Genomic DNA, 18,187 nt, shown 5'->3' on the forward strand with positions numbered 1-18,187 from the left:
ATTTAGTAAGAATGTATTGAAGATTGAAGATTGTTAAAACTGTAATAACATACTTTTGTGTTGATGTGCTTTAAAAAATTGGGATATCTTTGTGGTGAAAATGATACGTGTTTGTTGTCAAAACAGATGTATGAAATAAGCGTGGAAGTCTCTAGTAAAACCATGCTAATAATTTTTCTATTTATATGTAAACATCCCCCCCCCCACCCCAAGGCCCCAGTAGATAGTTGTACGTCATAGCTGCACATCCTTCTAGTTGCTGTATGTGGGACGCGGCCTCTGCATGGCCGGACAAGCTGTGCGTCGGTGTGCACCCAGGATCCGAACCCGGGCCGCCAGTAGCAGAGCGCGCGCACTTAACCGCTAAGCCACGGGGCCGGCCCTGTGTAAACGTTTTTAATATACTGTCTTTTAGCTTTTTTACTTGATAATCTGGGGTGGGGCCGGCCCTATGTAAACGTTTTTAATATACTGTCTTTTAGCTTTTTTACTTGATAATCTGGGGTCTCCTTAAAAGAGTAGAACATGAATCACATTAATTTTAGTATCCACAGAGTTTTTATTTTATAGGGATGTAGCATACTTTAATCCCCTAATGATGAATATGTTAGGTTGGTTCCATTTTCTCTTACAAACAATGCTGTATTATACAAAACTCTTAAATCTGTTTATATGGACTTGTTAGAATAATTTCTTAGAAATTCTAAAATGTGTATTTGGTGGACCAGAACTACTTTTTCCTTTATACTTTGACCAGCATGTTTATTGGATAACACGTGATTATTAGATACAAAAGAATATTTTATAAATTTGTCTTGAGTCCTTGCTCTGAAAATGGAAAATATCTCCTGTGTTTTATTTTATTCATTTATTTATTTTGGGTGAGGAAGACTAGCCCTGAGCTACCATCCAATGCCAATCCTCCTCTTTTTGCTGTGGAAGATTGGCTGTGGGCTAACATCAGTGCCCATCTCCCTCTACTTTATATGTGGGATGCCACCATAGCATGGCTTGACAAGCGGTGCATAGATCTGTGCCCCGGATCCGAGCCACTGAACCTGGCCTGTGAACCCCCAGCCACCGAAGTGGAGCATGTGAACTTAAGCACTGTGCCACCAGGCCGGCTCCTCTCGTGTTTTTTTTTTTAAGGTTTTACAATTTCCAAAACACTTTCATTTGTTTCCTCTTGATCTTTACAAAAACCTTTTAGTGAGGCATTGTAGGAGAGTTAACTTCATTTTGCAGATAAAGATGCTAAGGGGTTAAAAGCTTGCTGGTATTCACATGACTATTAAGTGATAGAACAAATCTCCAAATTGTTTTTCTTTTCATTGTATTTTATGTCCAAATTTTATTCTATGCCCTTAGAATTTAGATAAATTTGGAATTTAAAAAGGAGCAGGAGTTGAAAGAAACCAACCAAATGCGTTAATATATTTCTTTTCAATATTATTTGTTGATTCTAAATCAAAACGTGAAAAACCTTTTATTCACGTTTCATCTCTGAAGGACATCTTAGATACAATGAAAAGTGGCTTAGTCAGTAGTGAACTGATTCATTGGCTGACATGCAGCCTTTTAATAACTTTAAAAGTTGAAAGGTGGGGGCTGACCCAGTGACGTAGTGGTTAAGTTCGAGCTTTGGAGGTTTGGATCCCGGGCACAGACCTACGCACTGTTCATCAAGCCATGCTCTTGCAGATGTCCCATTTATAAAGTAGAGGAAGGTGGGCATAGATGTTAGCCTAGGGCCAATCTTCCTCAGCAAAAAGAGGAGGATTGGCAACAGATGTTAGCTCAGGGCTAATCTTCCTCACCAAAAAAAAACTGTTGAAAGGTAGACTTGGAGTTCTCTTGGGCCTGGATCTGTCCCCTTTTTTGGAGGCAGGGAGAGGTGGAATCAGGATGTAGAATGAAATGTATGGGCTCATTTGTGAAAAATTGTTTATATGGAGTACAGATGTCAAGATATCCTGATAGTAGTTATCCCTGGGTCAGGGCATTTCTGGTGTGTGTGTGGATTTTCTGATCCAGTATTATTGTAGTGAAAGCCAAGCTATTGAGGATATAGATGAATTAAAGCTGGAGAATAAAAGACTGAAGCTCTTAATTTGTCAGCAAAAATTGTTAAAAACTACTCCAAAAACCCACCTGCTTGAGTTACTGTGTTTTTAAGGGAATTCTTCACATGTATTCTCAGATGTAAAAGGACTCTCCAATTCTATGAAGAGTAGAGATGTCCTGATCTGTATCAAAACTGCCTGTTTTCTTCTTGAGTGAAAACAAGAACTTCTGTTTGGGGATCCGAACCTATGAACCCCAGGCCGCCGAAGCGGAGCGTGAGCACTCAACCGCTGCACCACCAGGCCGGCCCCTTCTGTTTTATTTTTAAATGGCCTTCCTGACATGAACTACAAGATCCTTCCCAGCATGATCCTCCTACCCTGAGATCTGGAACTTGTGACTTGTAAAATAAGTGTTCTGCCTCATTGACCAAATCCATTCCCCTTCAGCAAATGTTGACTGACATGTGGGGCTGGATGTATGGTTGTGTACAAAGGTTGAAAAACACATTCCTGCCTCAGAGAGTTCCAGTGAGGCAGATAGGTACCAAACATGAAAAAGAAATACCTTGTCTTAGGGTGCTTGATGATACAAGTAAATTATCTTCCTGTTTTACAGATTTTATGGAAAGAACTCTTCTTATGTCCATGGGGGATTGGATTCAAATGGAAAGCCAGCAGATGCCGTCTATGGACAGAAAGTAAGCATACTAAGCTTTTATGTAAGCTGTTAAGCAGCTGAGAAATAACCCATAAAATTGAAGTGGGTACGTGCTTAATAGATTTGCTGATATTTAAAGATCAAATTTCTCAACCTTTTAGAAATTTAGGTATTCAATAACTATTTGAGTAATATGATAGTCATAGAGAAGCTTATGATGTCACATTTGCTCATTTTTTGTTACATATTTTGAAATTTTTTTATCTTAAGAGTTACTTGGTTTTAGCATGGGAATCATCGTAAACGTTTTTTAGGTATGTTAATTCAGGACAGTTATTTTAAAAGCCTTGAGGTGGTCACTGGGAATATACTGTATTAAGACAAATTGGAGTAGGGTCTGTGTAGTTTGTAATTGAAACGTGCAAATTCTCTTGACCTGTGTTGTGTTAGAAAGTTTTTTTTGTTGTTGGAGATTGTATAACTTTTAGAGCATTAATTCTTGCCTCGATTCCTTAGGAAATCCATAGGAAAGTGATGTCACAAAACTTCACCAATTGCCACACTAAGATTCGCCACGTTGATGCTCATGCCACTCTGAATGATGGTGTGGTGGTCCAGGTGATGGGGTTGCTCTCTAATAACAACCAGGCTTTGAGGAGATTCATGCAGACATTTGTCCTTGCTCCTGAGGTATGAAAAAAGAAACAGTGATAGATTGTGCATATCTTTAAAAACTGTTCGTTTTGAAATTTCAAGCTTACAGAAAAGTTGCAATAATAGTACAATAACTCCCACATACTCTTTACCTAGAGCGACTAACTATTAACACTTGTTCACACGTTTATTTTTTTTTTGCTTATCATTTATAATTCTAAACCATTTGAAAGTAAGTTGGAGACATCATGCCTAGTCATCCTCAGATTATTTAACTGAGCATTTCCTAAGAATAAGGATTTTTCTCTTCCATAACCATAGTACAGTTACCAGATTCAAGAAGTATTGATGTAATACAGTTATCAGTCTACAGTCTATCTTTAAATTTTGGTAATTGTGCAAATAATGTCCTTAATAGTGATTTTTTTCCCCATGGTCCAAGATTCAATCCAAGATTACACAATGCTTATGGCAATCATGTCTCTTTAATTTCCTTTAATTTGCAGTAATTCCTTAATCTTTTGTTTTTCATGGCAATGGCATTTTTGAAGAGCACTATCAAGTTACTTTGTCGAGTGCTGCAGTTTGAATTGTCTTGTATTTCCTATGATTAGACGTAGGTTATACACAGGAGTGTCTTCCAGTGCCTCACGTTAGGGAGGCACTTGATGTTGTTTAGTCCTATTATTAGTGATGTTAACTTTGATCACTTAGTTAAGGTGATGGTTACTAGGTTTTGCCAGTGTAAAGTTAGTATTTTTACTTTTCTCATTAGCAAGTAAATTGTGGGTGATTTTTTGAGACTATGCAAATATCCTGTTCTTCATCTAACTTTACTAGTTTTAGCATTCTTTGATGATTCTTGCTGGAATCAGCTGCTACTCTGATGGTTACAAATGGTGATTATCTAATTCTATCATCCTATGTTTATTTCTTGGCATTCTGCTGTAAATAACTTGGCCTTCTCTCCTGTCTTTTATCAACTCATGGAGTCTTTGGTTATTTAATACATTACTAACTTTATATTGATGTCTAAAATGCCCCATATCTGGTAAGTCTGAACCCCTTCAAGGTGGCTTCTGTGTTTTCTTTTTATTTTTTTGAGCTCTTGGTAGCTTTCTGGCACAAGATGTTTTGGGCTCATCCTGCTCTGTCCTTGCTCCAGCCCCAGTTCTGGAGTCAGCTGTTTCTTCAAGGGGCCCTGGTTCTTTTTAGTTATCATGCTTATCATGAGAGAACCACAGGTTTATGTTGAATTAATTGCATTTGTACTGTCTTCTCGACTGATCCAGACTGAAAAAAGTCAGGAAGCCTATCTGCATAAGCATGTGGAAGTGGCTCAATAAGGTCTTGCTGATTAAATGTTTTCTCTAGCATTACTCTTAAGATAATTTTCTGTTTAGGATAGTGTATCTGAAACTCCTATCATTTTACTGTTTAAATATAAAATTGCTTGATTGTCTTTTTGATAAATTACATGAAGTCACTTTAGTCATGATTTTTAGAGCAAGGCTTAGATTATTTGCATCATAAACCTTGACGGACTTCTAAATATGCAAGGAATCACGTGGGATATAATTGCCAATTATGAGTTTACTTATAGTTCCTTTTTTCCTTTAAAGAGGAAGAATCTAACATTGCCTTAGTATAATGCATTGTTACCTAAACTGTCTCATTTAATACTCAAAGCTCTAAGGTATATGTTGGTATCCCTCTTTTTACAGATGAGGAAACAGCCTTAGAAGTTGAATAACTGGTAAATGACATAGTGGGATTTAGACTCAGGTGTGTCTTGTCCTCGAGTAGGCAGACCTTTTCAGCTTCACCACCCTTGTGTGCTTGGATACAGATTTAGGGAGTTTTAAGTATCTGCTGCGGTTGGTAATATGTATGTATTGTTCAAGAAGTGATTTGAGGTGTGTCATCTTACATACTTAGAGTTTTATCAGTTTTTAGGTATCCATCTGGTATTTTAAGCAAGCAATATATTTCAGTGTAGTTTTTAACAACCATAATGTAGAGCAGGATCTTTCCACCTTGGTGCTATTAACTTGGGGACAAATAATTCTTTGTTGTGGGGGCTGTCCTGTGCATTGAGGATGTTGAGTAGCATCCCTGCTCTCTACTCAGTAGTTGTCAGTTGCATTCCCCACTGTGAAAATTGAAATGTCTCTCGACATTGCCAGATGTCCCCTTGAGGGGGGCAATATTGCCCTCAGTTGAGAACCACTGGTGTCGAGTGGTTTGGCTTTTTAAAAGTCTGCTGAATAAGTGAAAACTTTGTTGGCATTGCAGGGCTCTGTTGCAAATAAGTTCTACGTTCACAATGATATCTTCAGATACCAAGACGAGGTCTTTGGTGGCTTTGTCACTGAGCCTCAGGAGGGTAAGTTATTGTCTAAATTTTTTTTGATGGCATCAGATTGACCTGAAGCGAATATGGGTTTCTTGAATGTTTTCATTGTACTCTGTGTTCTGCATTAATAATTTCTAGTTGTCAAGACATATGGAGGGAGAGTCTGAGTTTTTAACCTACTTGAAGCTAACAGGTTAGCCTACTTCATGGATACTGGTAGAAGACATAAACTCCTCAGTCAGAAGTAGACAGGCACAATAGTAGCATTTTTGCCACAGTGTCCATAGGACCCTATGAAGCAGTCCAGATGATACCTGCACTAAAGTGGGGTGCATCACAAGAGTGGGGAACCCTAAGTTTAGGGAACCTAAATCTTTTATAATGGGCAGTAAACATGCCTGCCCTTTGCTCTAGAGGGAGACATTATTTTCCAAGGCTATTTGCTATATAAGTGTTCTTAAAAGATAGTCTGGAACAAAGGGTTGCCATTGCTTCAATTGTAAGATGTGCAGAAACACAAGAGACCCATGGAAAATTGTCTTTAAATAAATAATTTATTAGTATTTTAGTGTTTTCTATATGGCTGAGAAGATTCTAAGTGCTTTATATTTATTATGTAACACAACAGCCTTATAGATAAGTACTGTTAGGTGCTGTTGTTTCCATTTAATGTGTTAGAGCACTAGGATGCAGAGAAGGAATTTGCCTGATGTCGTATAAACATAGCTAGTTAGGTGGTAGAGCCTGCATTGGGTTACTGCATTACACTGGATTACTGGATTATCGCATTGCATTACTGGCAGTGTGCCCTCAGACTCCATGTTCTTAATCCAAACACTCCAGTAGCCTTCATTCCGTCCTTAAAGCCTATCCCATGATTTTACCAAATTGCCCTGTTTCTTTACTTTTTTATATATGTGTGCTTTTATTTCATTGCTTTTTTGATCACGGTGAACATTGTGAAAGTGAATATATTTGTGAATTAAGTAAGCACAAGTTACTTTAAATTTCTTTTCTCACTTAGAATCTGAGGAAGAAGTAGAGGAACCTGAAGAAAGACAGCAGACACCTGAGGTGGTACCTGATGATTCTGGAACTTTCTATGATCAGACTGTCAGGTTAGGAAAACTTTGTTCATCTGTCCAGAGCTGCATGAGAATTTGGGTTGTCTAGTCTTACTGTTTGCTAGAAGGCAGTCATGTATTCTCAGAATTATCTCAGAAAATAATGACAATTTCCCAGAAGAAAGGTTTTACTGCTGGTATTTCTGAGCTAACAAAAATATAAACTTATTTAATATAGATTGTACTATGAGGACTACTTCAATAGTATCCATCAGTTGCTTTTTGGTTTAGTTTTTTCTTGGCGGTAAGTGAAAAATAGATTTGGGGTTTCTTATCAAGTATTTAACAAATCAGGGCCGGCCCCGTGGCTTAGCAGTTAAGTGCGCGCGCTCTGCTACTGGTGGCTGGGGTTCAGATCCCGGGCGCGCACCGACGCACCGCTTCTCCGGCCACGCTGAGGCGGCGTGCCACGTACAGCAACTAGAAGGATGTGCTTTGGGGAGAAAAAGGGAAAAAGAGGAGGCTTGGCAATAGATGTTAGCTCAGGGCCGGTCTTCCTTAGCAAAAAGAAGAGGATTAGCATGGATGTTAGCTCAGGGCTGATCTTCCTCACACACACAAAAAAGATTTGCTTATTGAGTGCTTTCCTAAAAAGTCTTGTTTTAATACTCAGATATGTAATTCTTAAATCTTCTTGGGAGGGAAGGAGCTATTTTTGGGTTCAAGTCTCTATAGTTTATTCATATATACTTGGGAATTTCTTGCTAAGTCAAAGGAAGCAGGATGATATTTCTCAAATTTTCCTGTGAAAGCAATGACTTGGAAGAACATTTAGAGGAACCTGTTGCTGAACCAGAGCCTGATCCTGAACCAGAACCGGAGCAGGAACCTGTGTCTGAAATTCAAGAGGAAAAGTCTGAGCCAGCATTGGAAGAAACTGCTCCTGAGGAGGCGCAGAAGAGTTCTTCTCCAGCACCTGCAGACATCGCTCAGACAGTACAGGAGGACTTGAGGGTATGCAGCATGTCCTCGTTGTTATTCTGTTTCTAGTTTACTTTTGAAAATCTCTCTTCCCCTTTATTATTGTTCGGTTGACTTTTGTACGTGCGTTTTTATATTGGTGGTTCAGACGTATTGAGCCAAGCCTCAGGTAAGAAGAAAAATGCCTATTGCTTTATAATACCAAAAATAACTTTTTTTTTGCCTCTAAGGAAGCTTTAAAACTTCTTAGACCAGAAATTTCAGGTGCTGTTTTATCACTATATCAGTGATATGGTGATCTCTTCTTTTTAATATTTTATCTTTCAAATGGCAAATTATTACATGCTTATTATAACAAACAAGTGATAATGTATCTTTTTTTTTTTGCTGAGGAAGATTAGCGCTGAGCTAACATCTGTTGCCAATCCTCTTCTTTTTGCTGAGGAAGATTGGCACTGGGCTAACATCTGTGCCCATCTTCCTCTACTTTATGTGTGGGATGCCTGCCACAGCATGGCTTGATGAGCCGTGTGTAGGTCCGCACCGAGGATCTGAACCTATGAACCCTGGGCCACTGAAGTGGAGTGCACGAACTTAACCACTATGCCACTGGGCTGGCCCCAGTAACGTATTTTTAAGAAAACGTAGCACAACAGACTTTCCTGCCTTTTTCTATGAAATCTAATTGAGGATAACTTTACTGTAGAAGTAGAAACAAACTGCTGAAATATAACTGCTTTTCTAATTAGAATACCTGATTTCAAAAGTTTGAAGTTTTTCAGTTACTCTTCCTGAGTCATATCAGGATATTAACTGAACTCAAAACCTTTACAGTTGATGCTCCTGAAGTAGTATGTTTTAGTGCTGTATTTATGGGATCAGGGTTCTTATAGTATTATTTGTCTAACAGTTGATTCAAGTGCCTCTGTCCTAGGCATTGTTCTAGGTTTGGAAACTATTGGTAAAACATATAGGGTTCTTGGTCTCTCTGGCAGCTAGTAGGTGAATAGGAAAGAAACGGTGAAATGACATAGCTTGCAGGGGGAAAGTAGGTTGGCTGGATTGAGAATGGATGACCAGTTAGGTGGCTGTTATAGTAGTCCTGGGGAGAGAAGATATGTTGGATTAGGGTTGTGGCAGTGGAGATAGAAGATAATTAAGAGGCAAATAACAGGATTTGGTAATTTTGATATGGATTGAAAAAACGTTCAAGATAATTCTAAAGTTGGTGTAATTGGGTTGCTGTTTGCATCATAGATTGGAGGAAGCATAGGAGGAAGAGCTGGTTTTGGAGGAGAGAGAATTTTCTTTGATTTACAAACTTGAAATTGAGTGACAGTGGCTTCTTAGACGTTAAGCCTCTCATATTTTGCTGGTACTTGATGATTTGTCCTAAGGGATTTTAGTACTAAATTTGTAAGTAGGGGAAAAAGGAATATCAAGATACTTATAAACTCCATCCTGTTTATGAAAATGGGTTGTGTATATTATGTACAAGAAATCAAGAGCTAATAGCTTTTATATTGTTTTGATATGTGGTGTAATCAACTAATGTTGTTGTTGTTCCCTTAGACATTTTCTTGGGCGTCTGTGACCAGTAAGAACCTTCCACCCAGTGGAGCTGTTCCAGTTACTGGGATACCACCTCATGTTGTTAAAGTACCAGCTTCACAGGTGAGTTTCTAATTAAGCTTGTATATTATCAATTTTACCTGTATTTTGTGTAACGTGGTTTCACAGAGGTTTAGAGAATCGGAGAACTGGTATATAGGGCAGAGGAGAAAGGGTACAAAGTGGTTTTTAATGATTTTTTTTTTGAGAGAACTGTCATTTTTGAGTTTAAACCTTATTGTTAGCTAAGAAATTTCACAAGAAAGAAGGTAAGCTTGCTTTGTTTTTACACAGAAGTTAACATAAATTTTTCAGCCTCGTCCGGAGTGTAAACCTGAATCTCAGATTCCACCGCAGAGGCCTCAGAGGGATCAAAGAGCGCGAGAACAACGAATAAATATTCCTCCCCAGAGAGGACCTAGACCAAGTAAGAGCTCAGAAGGGTGACTTCTCTAGTTTGGGTGATTTTGAGGTGAGAGCTTGTTTTATGGGGGTGGTTGATATTTGTATACTTAAATAAACAAAAAATATTGTAGAGTTGATGGAATAACCTGTATTTAGGATGGAGAGAAAACTATTGCTTGGAACAGTCTCTGAAAGATGTCTTCTTTCTCTGTCATTCATTGCTGTTTCTGTTTCCTCTTAAGTCCGTGACGCTGGTGAGCAAGGTGATGTTGAACCCCGAAGAATTGTGAGACACCCTGACAGTCACCAGCTCTTCATTGGCAACCTGCCTCATGAGGTGGACAAATCGGAGCTTAAAGATTTCTTTCAAAGTAGGTTATTGAGTTTTTTTTTTTTTGTGAGGAATATCAGCCCTGAGCTAGCCCTGAGCTAACATCCATGCCAGTCCTCCTCTTTTTGCTGAGGAAGACTGGCCCTGAGCTTACTAAATCTGTGCCGATCTTCCTCCCCTTTACGTGGGATGCTGCCTCTGGGACGCTGCCACAGCATGGCCTGACAAGTGGTGCGTTGGTGTGCGCCTGGGATCCGCACCCGGGCTGCCAGCAGCGGAGCGCACGCCCTTAATGGCTACGCCATGGGGCTGGCCCCGGTTATTGAGTTTTAAACACTAGATTTGTCTAATGCAGTGCTGTCCAGTAGAAATAGAAGATGAACCCAAGGTGTAATTTTAAGTTTTCTAGTAATCACATTTAAAAAAGTAAAAAGAAACTAAAGAATTTAATAATTTGTTTAACCCAGTTTATCTAAAACATTATTGTTTCAACGTGTAAAAATATGAGATATTTTACATTTTGTTATACCAAGTCTTTGAAACCAGTGTGTATTTTACACTTAGAGCAAGTCTTATTTCAGACTACCACATTTCAAGTGCTGTGTAGCCACGTGACTAGTAGTTATTGTATTGGATAATGTGTGTGTAATATTTAAAGGAAATGTTCCAGTAAGTTATTTGTGAACCTGTGCTTCACTTGCAGATTATGGGAATGTGGTGGAGCTGCGCATTAACAGTGGTGGGAAATTACCCAATTTTGGTTTTGTTGTGTTTGATGATTCTGAGCCTGTTCAGAAGGTCCTTAGCAACAGGGTAAGCAGTTTTTTCATCTTGATTTTTTTTTTTTTTTTAAATAAGAATGTGTCTTGGCTCTTTGAATGTATTCATCTTTATAATTATGTCTTTTATATGTAAAGTGTAATTTATTGCAACGTTTGGGTAATACATTCCATCGTGTTCAACCATTACCATCGTGTTCAACCATTACCACCAAAAGACCTGGGGGCCGGCATCGTGGCACAAGTAGTTAAAGTGCGCGCGCTCCGTTGCGGTGGCCTGGGGTTCGCTGGCTCGGATCCCGGGCGCACACCGACGCACCGCTTGTTAAGCCATGCTGTGGCGGCGTCCCATATAAAGTAGAGGAAGATGGGCATGGATGTTAGCCCAGGGCCAGTCTTCCTCAGCAAAAAAAGAGGAGGATTGGCATCAGATGTTAGCTCAGGACTGGTCTTGCTCACAAAAACAAAGTAAAAACAGAAGACCTGCCTGGGAGTTTAGAAAAACAAAACCTGTGTCTAAATAACTTAGTTTTTGAATAAGTGAATGAAGAGGATGAATTAACTAATAGTTACCAATGCACTGAGATTTTTACAAATTCTGTTCCTTGGTGGGGGCTTCTGGTGTAGGAGATGAAATACAGTGTTACTTTTAGCTAAGACAACTTAAAGAGCCAGTTTGCCCAGGGCAGTCTTGGTGTATAACTGTTGTCTGAGTACAACTAGGAGGAGCTGCTGCTTTTACTCTCTGTAAGTTGTCTGAGTTTGGAGTCATCCTACCTGAAACCACTTTTATTAGCAGTACTCTTACGAATACGAGTGCTTTCTAATAAGAGAGGTATTTGTAGAATTGGAATCTTATTACTATGTAGTTCTTAAAGAACCCTCCCTTTTACTCACATCTTTCATTAGCGAAAAAGACTTTTTGTAGTGGTCGCAGCAGCAGCAGCAGCAGCAATAGTTGAAGAGAACAAAGGTGTAAATATTGTTAATTTACTGAGATGGCTGTTGGATTTTTAAAACCTCACTTTTTAAAAAAATTGAGGTGAAATTCGCATAACAAAATTAACCATTTTAAAGTGTACAGTTCAGTTGCATTTAATACCCTTTGTTGTGCAACCATCACCTATCTAGTTATAAAACATTTTCATCAAAAGAAAGCCCTTTACCCATTAAGCTGTCCCTCCCCATATCCCGTGTTCCCACCTCCTGGGAGCCACTAATCTGCTTTCAGTCTCTGCGCATTAAACAACACATTTTATTAACCAGGTGATTAGAATAGAGAAGTGTAGATCAGTAGTTCCCAGCGGTTTTCCTGAACTTCTGATGTTCTCCAGAATGTTAATGAGTAAACTGCAAAGTTTGATTGTTGTGGTCATGACCTCATATGAACCTTAATCTGCAGATGTGCAATAACTTTCAAACTGTTTGACCACTATTTTTGTGAAGCATCTCTTGCAAAACAGTGAGAAATGAGGAGAGAACAGTGGCTTACCTCACCAAAGCCACAGAATACTGAACCTAGAAATGTGCAGTAGGCTTTATGGAAAAATCCATCAGTCAACATGCAGTAGGTGCAGTGGCCAACCTTTGTGTTGCAGCCTTGAGTTCATACTTCCTTTGAGCCTATGATATTCCCAATGTGCCAAACGAGGTCGGACCTGATAACTGGCTTCCTAGTTAATTGTCCAAGATAAGAGGGTGGTTTCATTTTATGCTTGTGGGTAAGCCGTGGCATCTTTATGCATAAGAATTGTTTGAGGTAAATTTCCTCAAAAAGGGGCCATCAGTATGTCTGGTACCTTTTTTTCATTCAGATTGCTTCTACCCTTTTGATAACTCCTTAGAGATGTCTTCCGTAACTACCTTTTAAAAACATCTCCAGCCCCAACCTCTCTCGCCTTATCTTTCAGACTTTAATTTGGTTTTATTTTTTCTATTGTATCTACAACATTGCCTGGAACAGTGCTTCAGATTAATATGTGTGAAGTGATTTATATAGTGTGTATATAAAAAAATATAAATATTTATAATATTTACATTGTGTTAAAATATTTTTATCTGTACGTGTACAAATATAAATACATATTTAATGAGAATTTAAAATAGATATTAGAGTTGGAGCTCAAAAGAGGCTCCCCCCCACCATATGCACATTTCCTCATGTGTACTTTCAGATCACTCCTTTGTACTTTGGGAACTGCAAATATAGCTTGGCTTTCCCTCGTCACACTATGTTGGTAAAAGTCTACCATACTCCCTGCAGAAATTTTTTATGAGTTCAGAAATAGCTTATATAACACTGACATGTGTTTGACATGCTGTAGTGTAGTGTAGTGGTTCAGAGCTTACACTTTCCAGTCACAATGCCTTGGTTTACATTCCTTTTCTGTCACTTACTAGTCTTGTGACCTGTGGGGTAAGTTCCTTAACCTCCCTGGCCCTTAGTTTGTTGGTCTTTAAAATAGGTGTAATAATAACCCCCAGGGGGTTGTTGTGAAGATTAAATGAGATAATAAATGTGAAGTATATAGAACACTTCTCTGTATAGTAAGTACTATTAAATGTTTATTTAAAAAAATATTTCAGTGAGTGCCAGTGAGGGGAGTGTAAATTGAATTCATTGGAATCTTGAGTAACCCTTTGTTTTCTACTTTAGCTCTATTGGGTGAAAAGAATGCCCCAGCTTAGTGTGGATGTATCTTTTTCTTCCTTCGCTAAGATCTGTTGTCTTTATTATCTTTGCTATTTTCCAAAATTTTACTAAGGGAAATAGCTTTATGTTAAAGTTATATTTAGATGAAGTTAATGATGTTTTTGAGATGTATATGTACTTTGTATAAATATGTGCAGCACAAAATCTTTCCACAATAGGTGGTGATGAGGTTTTATTCTGAGAGTTCAAAAATCCATGCAGAAGGTGGCAATTCTTATTTATATTATTCTATTTATATAATTCTATGGGAAAATAAGATTTGCTTTAATAAGTACGAATGAGTTACTTGTGCTGCTGTGCTATTTAAATTGACTTTTTGAATTAGCCTCTCCATGTATTTGTTATTGGGGAAAATTTTGTGTTCTGAGTTCAAAACAAAAACTGAACTGTGAGAACGTAGCTGATTTGTAAGCTACTGGTTCTCTATGATAGCCTTGTTGTGTCTTCGATAGTCAGTAGCCCATAAGCACTCTGTAAGTCTGCTTACCTTGCTTCTTGCAGCCCATCATGTTCAGAGGTGAGGTCCGTCTGAATGTGGAGGAGAAGAAGACTCGAGCTGCCCGGGAAGGGGATCGTCGAGATAACCGCCTGCGGGGACCTGGAGGCCCTCGAGGTGGGCTGGGTGGTGGAATGAGAGGCCCTCCCCGTGGAGGCATGGTGCAGAAACCAGGATTTGGAGTGGGAAGGGGAATTGCTCCGAGGCAGTGAATTGCTCTTCACTGATCTTCCGGCAGCAGTACAAATCCTAGCTCCTGCAGGATGGTGAATTTCTTCAGCCAGCCTTTGGTGTCTTGGAACATGACCCCCTAGTCTATTATAAACTGCTTAAGTTTGTACAATTTTACTTTTTGTGTTAATGGTGTGTGCTCCCTCCTCCTCCCTTCCCTCCCGTCACCATTTAGTCCTTCACTCCAATTTTGTGGAATGATATTTTAGAAAAAACGGATTTTTAAAGAAGAAAAAAAAAAAGACTGAATTTCCTTGCTTTACTTGGCATATACAGACTGGATTTTTTTTTTAACAACCATTTCCCCAAAGGAATGTGTCTTGCTTATTACTGACATTTGGTATGTTTCATTCATTGGAATATTTCTTACTTATTTTCTACATGTTTCAAAAGCCTGTGAGAAATACAGGATTTGATAAACATTTTGAAGGCAGGAAAAACCTAAATTGTTTCTTCTTTGAGAGTCTTGACTACCTTCTGGTGTGGAGAAATTGCCATTGGAAAAATTGACAGTTCTGATTCTCACTGGTATGGTTAAAAACTGAATAAAAGATGTTTATTAGAGTTTTTTCCTTCTGATATGTGATCACAAAACAATTCTAAAATCTACTGTTTTTACCATAGAAATTTAAATTGTGAGATAGGTTTTAAATGTCTAGAATGCAACTGATATGCTTTTCTTGAACTGTTAGATTTTTTTTGAAATAGAGTTTTTTCATGTTTAATTTGTATTTGTAAAAAAACAAAAAAACAAAAAAAATCCCAAAATCTGAATAACACAAAACCAGAGCAAAACTGTTGTGCCTTCTATTTATCTTTGATTCTAGTCCTGCAACTGTTTAAAGGAAAACAATAAAAGAAAAAGTCTAGATTTGTTTTATCAGGTTCAGAGTATGTTGAGAATTGTGGAATTCATCTTTTACCTTGTATGTCTTCTGTTTATTTGTTATGCCGTCTTCTGAAATTGAGTCTCAAACTGGAATGCCTTTGAGGATGGATGCTTCCTTTGGGGTCCTTTGACCTGAATAGTTCAGCATTCATATTAACTTTTGTTTCGTTATCTGTTCAGAATCCTAATCATAGTCCATGAGAAGGAATGTGACTTTAATATTGGACTTTGCTGATATGCTTGAGTGCCTACTAGTTTTCTTTCTTTGAATCATAGCCATTTGGTAAATTTTTTGTTTTGTTATGTTTCTCTTATTGATGGGCATGCAGTGGGTGTTTCTTGGAAATGGCCAATTTTTAAAAAATATTTCTGGTAGAAAATCTGGCAATATAGACTAATACTCGTTTTGCATAGTATGTTTTTGTTGAGTGCTGTGTGCGAGGTGGGCGAAGGTTTTGTTTTTACACATTTGTGAAGCAAGCCTTTCTGTGATAACTTGTCATTACTAGCTGAAGGGCAACGAGATTGTCAAATTTAACTTATTTATTTCCTTCATATCAGTGTTCATCCTTAGGACTGTTGTTTGAGGATAGTATATGAGTAGGAATAGGAATGTTTGTTTTACTGTTACTGGGAAACTCGAGATTTGCTGAAGGGCGTAGTCTTAAACTAAAATGAAGTTTGATATTATCAGTTGGTCCTTAGTACTTCAAATATTTGAAAATTGGCAACATCTCTTTCACATAAAGACACTTATATAACTGAGTCATGTGGCTGTTTTTGGGTCAGTTTAAATAACTATTTGGTAACCACTTCATTTGGCCCAGGTCAGTGATAATTGGAAGAAATTCAGTTTGTACTTTTGTAGCTTATATTAAGCATGTGGTGGAAAGAAAAAAAAACTTAGCCTTAGTTATTTTTGAAAACAATTTAAGTTGCAGTAACTGTAAAGTCATAAATTATGGATAACTTAGAAATTGTTTTTCACAAGTGAATTCTAAACCTTACATTTCAAAATAGGAGTCCTTCCTATGCAGAGGTTCAAGGGCACTAACTAGATGCAGATTCAAATGGGCAGTGGACAAAAAAATTCTCAACTTCGGGCTGTTATTATGAGAACATTATTATAGAGAATGTTATTATAGAGAACATTTGGAAATGTGGGAGATTTTTGCGGGGGTGGGGTTGAGGGAGGTTACATTTTTCACATCTGTAAAAATGAAGCAACTCCATTGAGAACGCGGATAGTCCCTACTCAGTACTACGGTGTGTGGTGGGCAGAGTGGGGGATTAGGACAACTGGAGTGAAGACGCCTTCCTTTGAAATACAGTCTCAGATAAATAAAATAAACGAATTAGCAAATGGAAATCTCTTTCAGGAATTATAGTAACATCTGCAAGTAATTAATAATCTCACTTTTCTGTATTTGTACCAATTGTGTGGTTTTAAAAAAAAATTTGGAGAGGTTGTAGCAATATGCTAGATGCTGCTTGTAACTTGTTGCAGGGAGTTACTGCATAATCTCAGAAAACAAAAGGTTGTCTCTATAATTTGAAGTCATCAGAATTGGGATGATTGTGGAGTTTTGAATAGCTTTGGACTTTGTAAATAGGATGTAGCATCATGGTTAACACTATTAAGAATCTGGATTTCATTGTTTATATTATTGCTGATGGACTAAACATGATACTCTAGAGACAAACATTCACACTGGTAGAAAGCGAAAATAAAATAGGTTAGGTGGGCAAGATGTTCTATAGACAGCATCAGCTCATCACATTCAGCTTCTTCAGGTTTTCAAATATGATTTTTCATCTGTAGGAATGGCCCAATGTACAGTTCTTTTCTACTGAGCTTAAAACCCACCCTTGACCCCTGAGTATTTTAGTTAGGTAAGATTAGTTTGGTTCAATGAGTCTAGTCTTTTAAGACCTGTTGAAAATAAATAGATCTTGGGCCTTATAAAAGTACTTTTTGTTTGCTTTCATGGTGAGGTTGGGCTTTACTTGTGTATTCCTGTGTTCTCACCTTTTTGAGCTGTTGCTGGGGAGCAGTGAAATGGATAATCCAAAAATAATTGTTTGGCTTTGGATGAGTAGGTTACTACCACAGCGTTAGTTGAATTGCACTTTAGTTTTAGGTAAGAGAACTAGTTAATTTTCACAGCTATCCTGTGGATTAGGTGCTATTTTTCCCAAAGTAATAGATTAAGAAACGGCATCAGAGCAATTAAATGACTAGGCCTCCAAGTCATCCATATAACAAGAAGCAGATTGGCCTCCAAAACTGATGCTTTTTGTCTAGAACCATAATGCCTACCTATTGATATTTTAATGACATTAGGGAATAGGATATGACTATAATAAATTATTACAGTATAGAGACCTGAGTCTATAAAACGTTCAGAGCAAGGTTATTATTAACTGTTCTCCATTTCCTTTAGGGTAACCAAGTAAACATTGATTTTGCAGGGCTTTTTTTTTGATTTGCAGACTATATGGTAACACATAATAATGACTTGTTCTTAGATTATTTTCTTATCTGGTTTGGTAATATATTTAGTACAACCTTGAAATCTGGATGTGAATAATATTTTTATTATAGCATAATCCAGGTGAGTTTATAGCAGTTGTGTTTTGTGCTTATGACTGCCATCCTCTGATACTTTTTCTTCATCCCTTTTTTGAAAACTCTTGTAGAGTTTAATCATTTAGTGGAAAACGTGGCACTTTATAGAAAGCAATTTTTTAGTATCTGTATGGAAATAATTTGTAGACCATTGTTTATACTGAGTGGCTTATTACTTTTAAGTAAATGGTTGTGTTTGTCAAATCTACTGATCTAAAGATATCTTTTATATTAAAGTTTTATTTTTGTGCTTCTTAAAAGAATCTCTGCAGGACCTGCATACAAGTGAGAGGATTGTTGACCTTTTAGTTTAACAGTTTTGAA

At 37.8% G+C, this 18,187-nt stretch overlaps 1 protein-coding gene across 2 annotated transcripts in view; it reads left to right on the top strand.

Moving 5' to 3' along the window:
- Positions 1-15,216, top strand: part of G3BP1 (G3BP stress granule assembly factor 1) — a 33,946-nt gene extending 18,730 nt beyond the window's left edge. For both annotated transcript variants that reach the window (XM_058544454.1, XM_058544458.1), the window contains exons 3-12: positions 2,683-2,764; positions 3,241-3,414; positions 5,674-5,764; positions 6,759-6,852; positions 7,611-7,812; positions 9,352-9,453; positions 9,706-9,817; positions 10,038-10,166; positions 10,830-10,939; positions 14,120-15,216. In XM_058544454.1, coding sequence (XP_058400437.1) covers positions 2,683-2,764; positions 3,241-3,414; positions 5,674-5,764; positions 6,759-6,852; positions 7,611-7,812; positions 9,352-9,453; positions 9,706-9,817; positions 10,038-10,166; positions 10,830-10,939; positions 14,120-14,326 — 1,303 coding nt within the window. In that variant the 3' untranslated portion in view covers positions 14,327-15,216. The remainder of the gene's footprint in view (positions 1-2,682; positions 2,765-3,240; positions 3,415-5,673; positions 5,765-6,758; positions 6,853-7,610; positions 7,813-9,351; positions 9,454-9,705; positions 9,818-10,037; positions 10,167-10,829; positions 10,940-14,119) is intronic.
- Positions 15,217-18,187: the final 2,971 nt, after the last annotated feature.

Source organism: Diceros bicornis, chromosome 1 (assembly GCF_020826845.1).
Source record: "Diceros bicornis minor isolate mBicDic1 chromosome 1, mDicBic1.mat.cur, whole genome shotgun sequence".
NCBI lineage: Eukaryota > Metazoa > Chordata > Mammalia > Perissodactyla > Rhinocerotidae > Diceros > Diceros bicornis.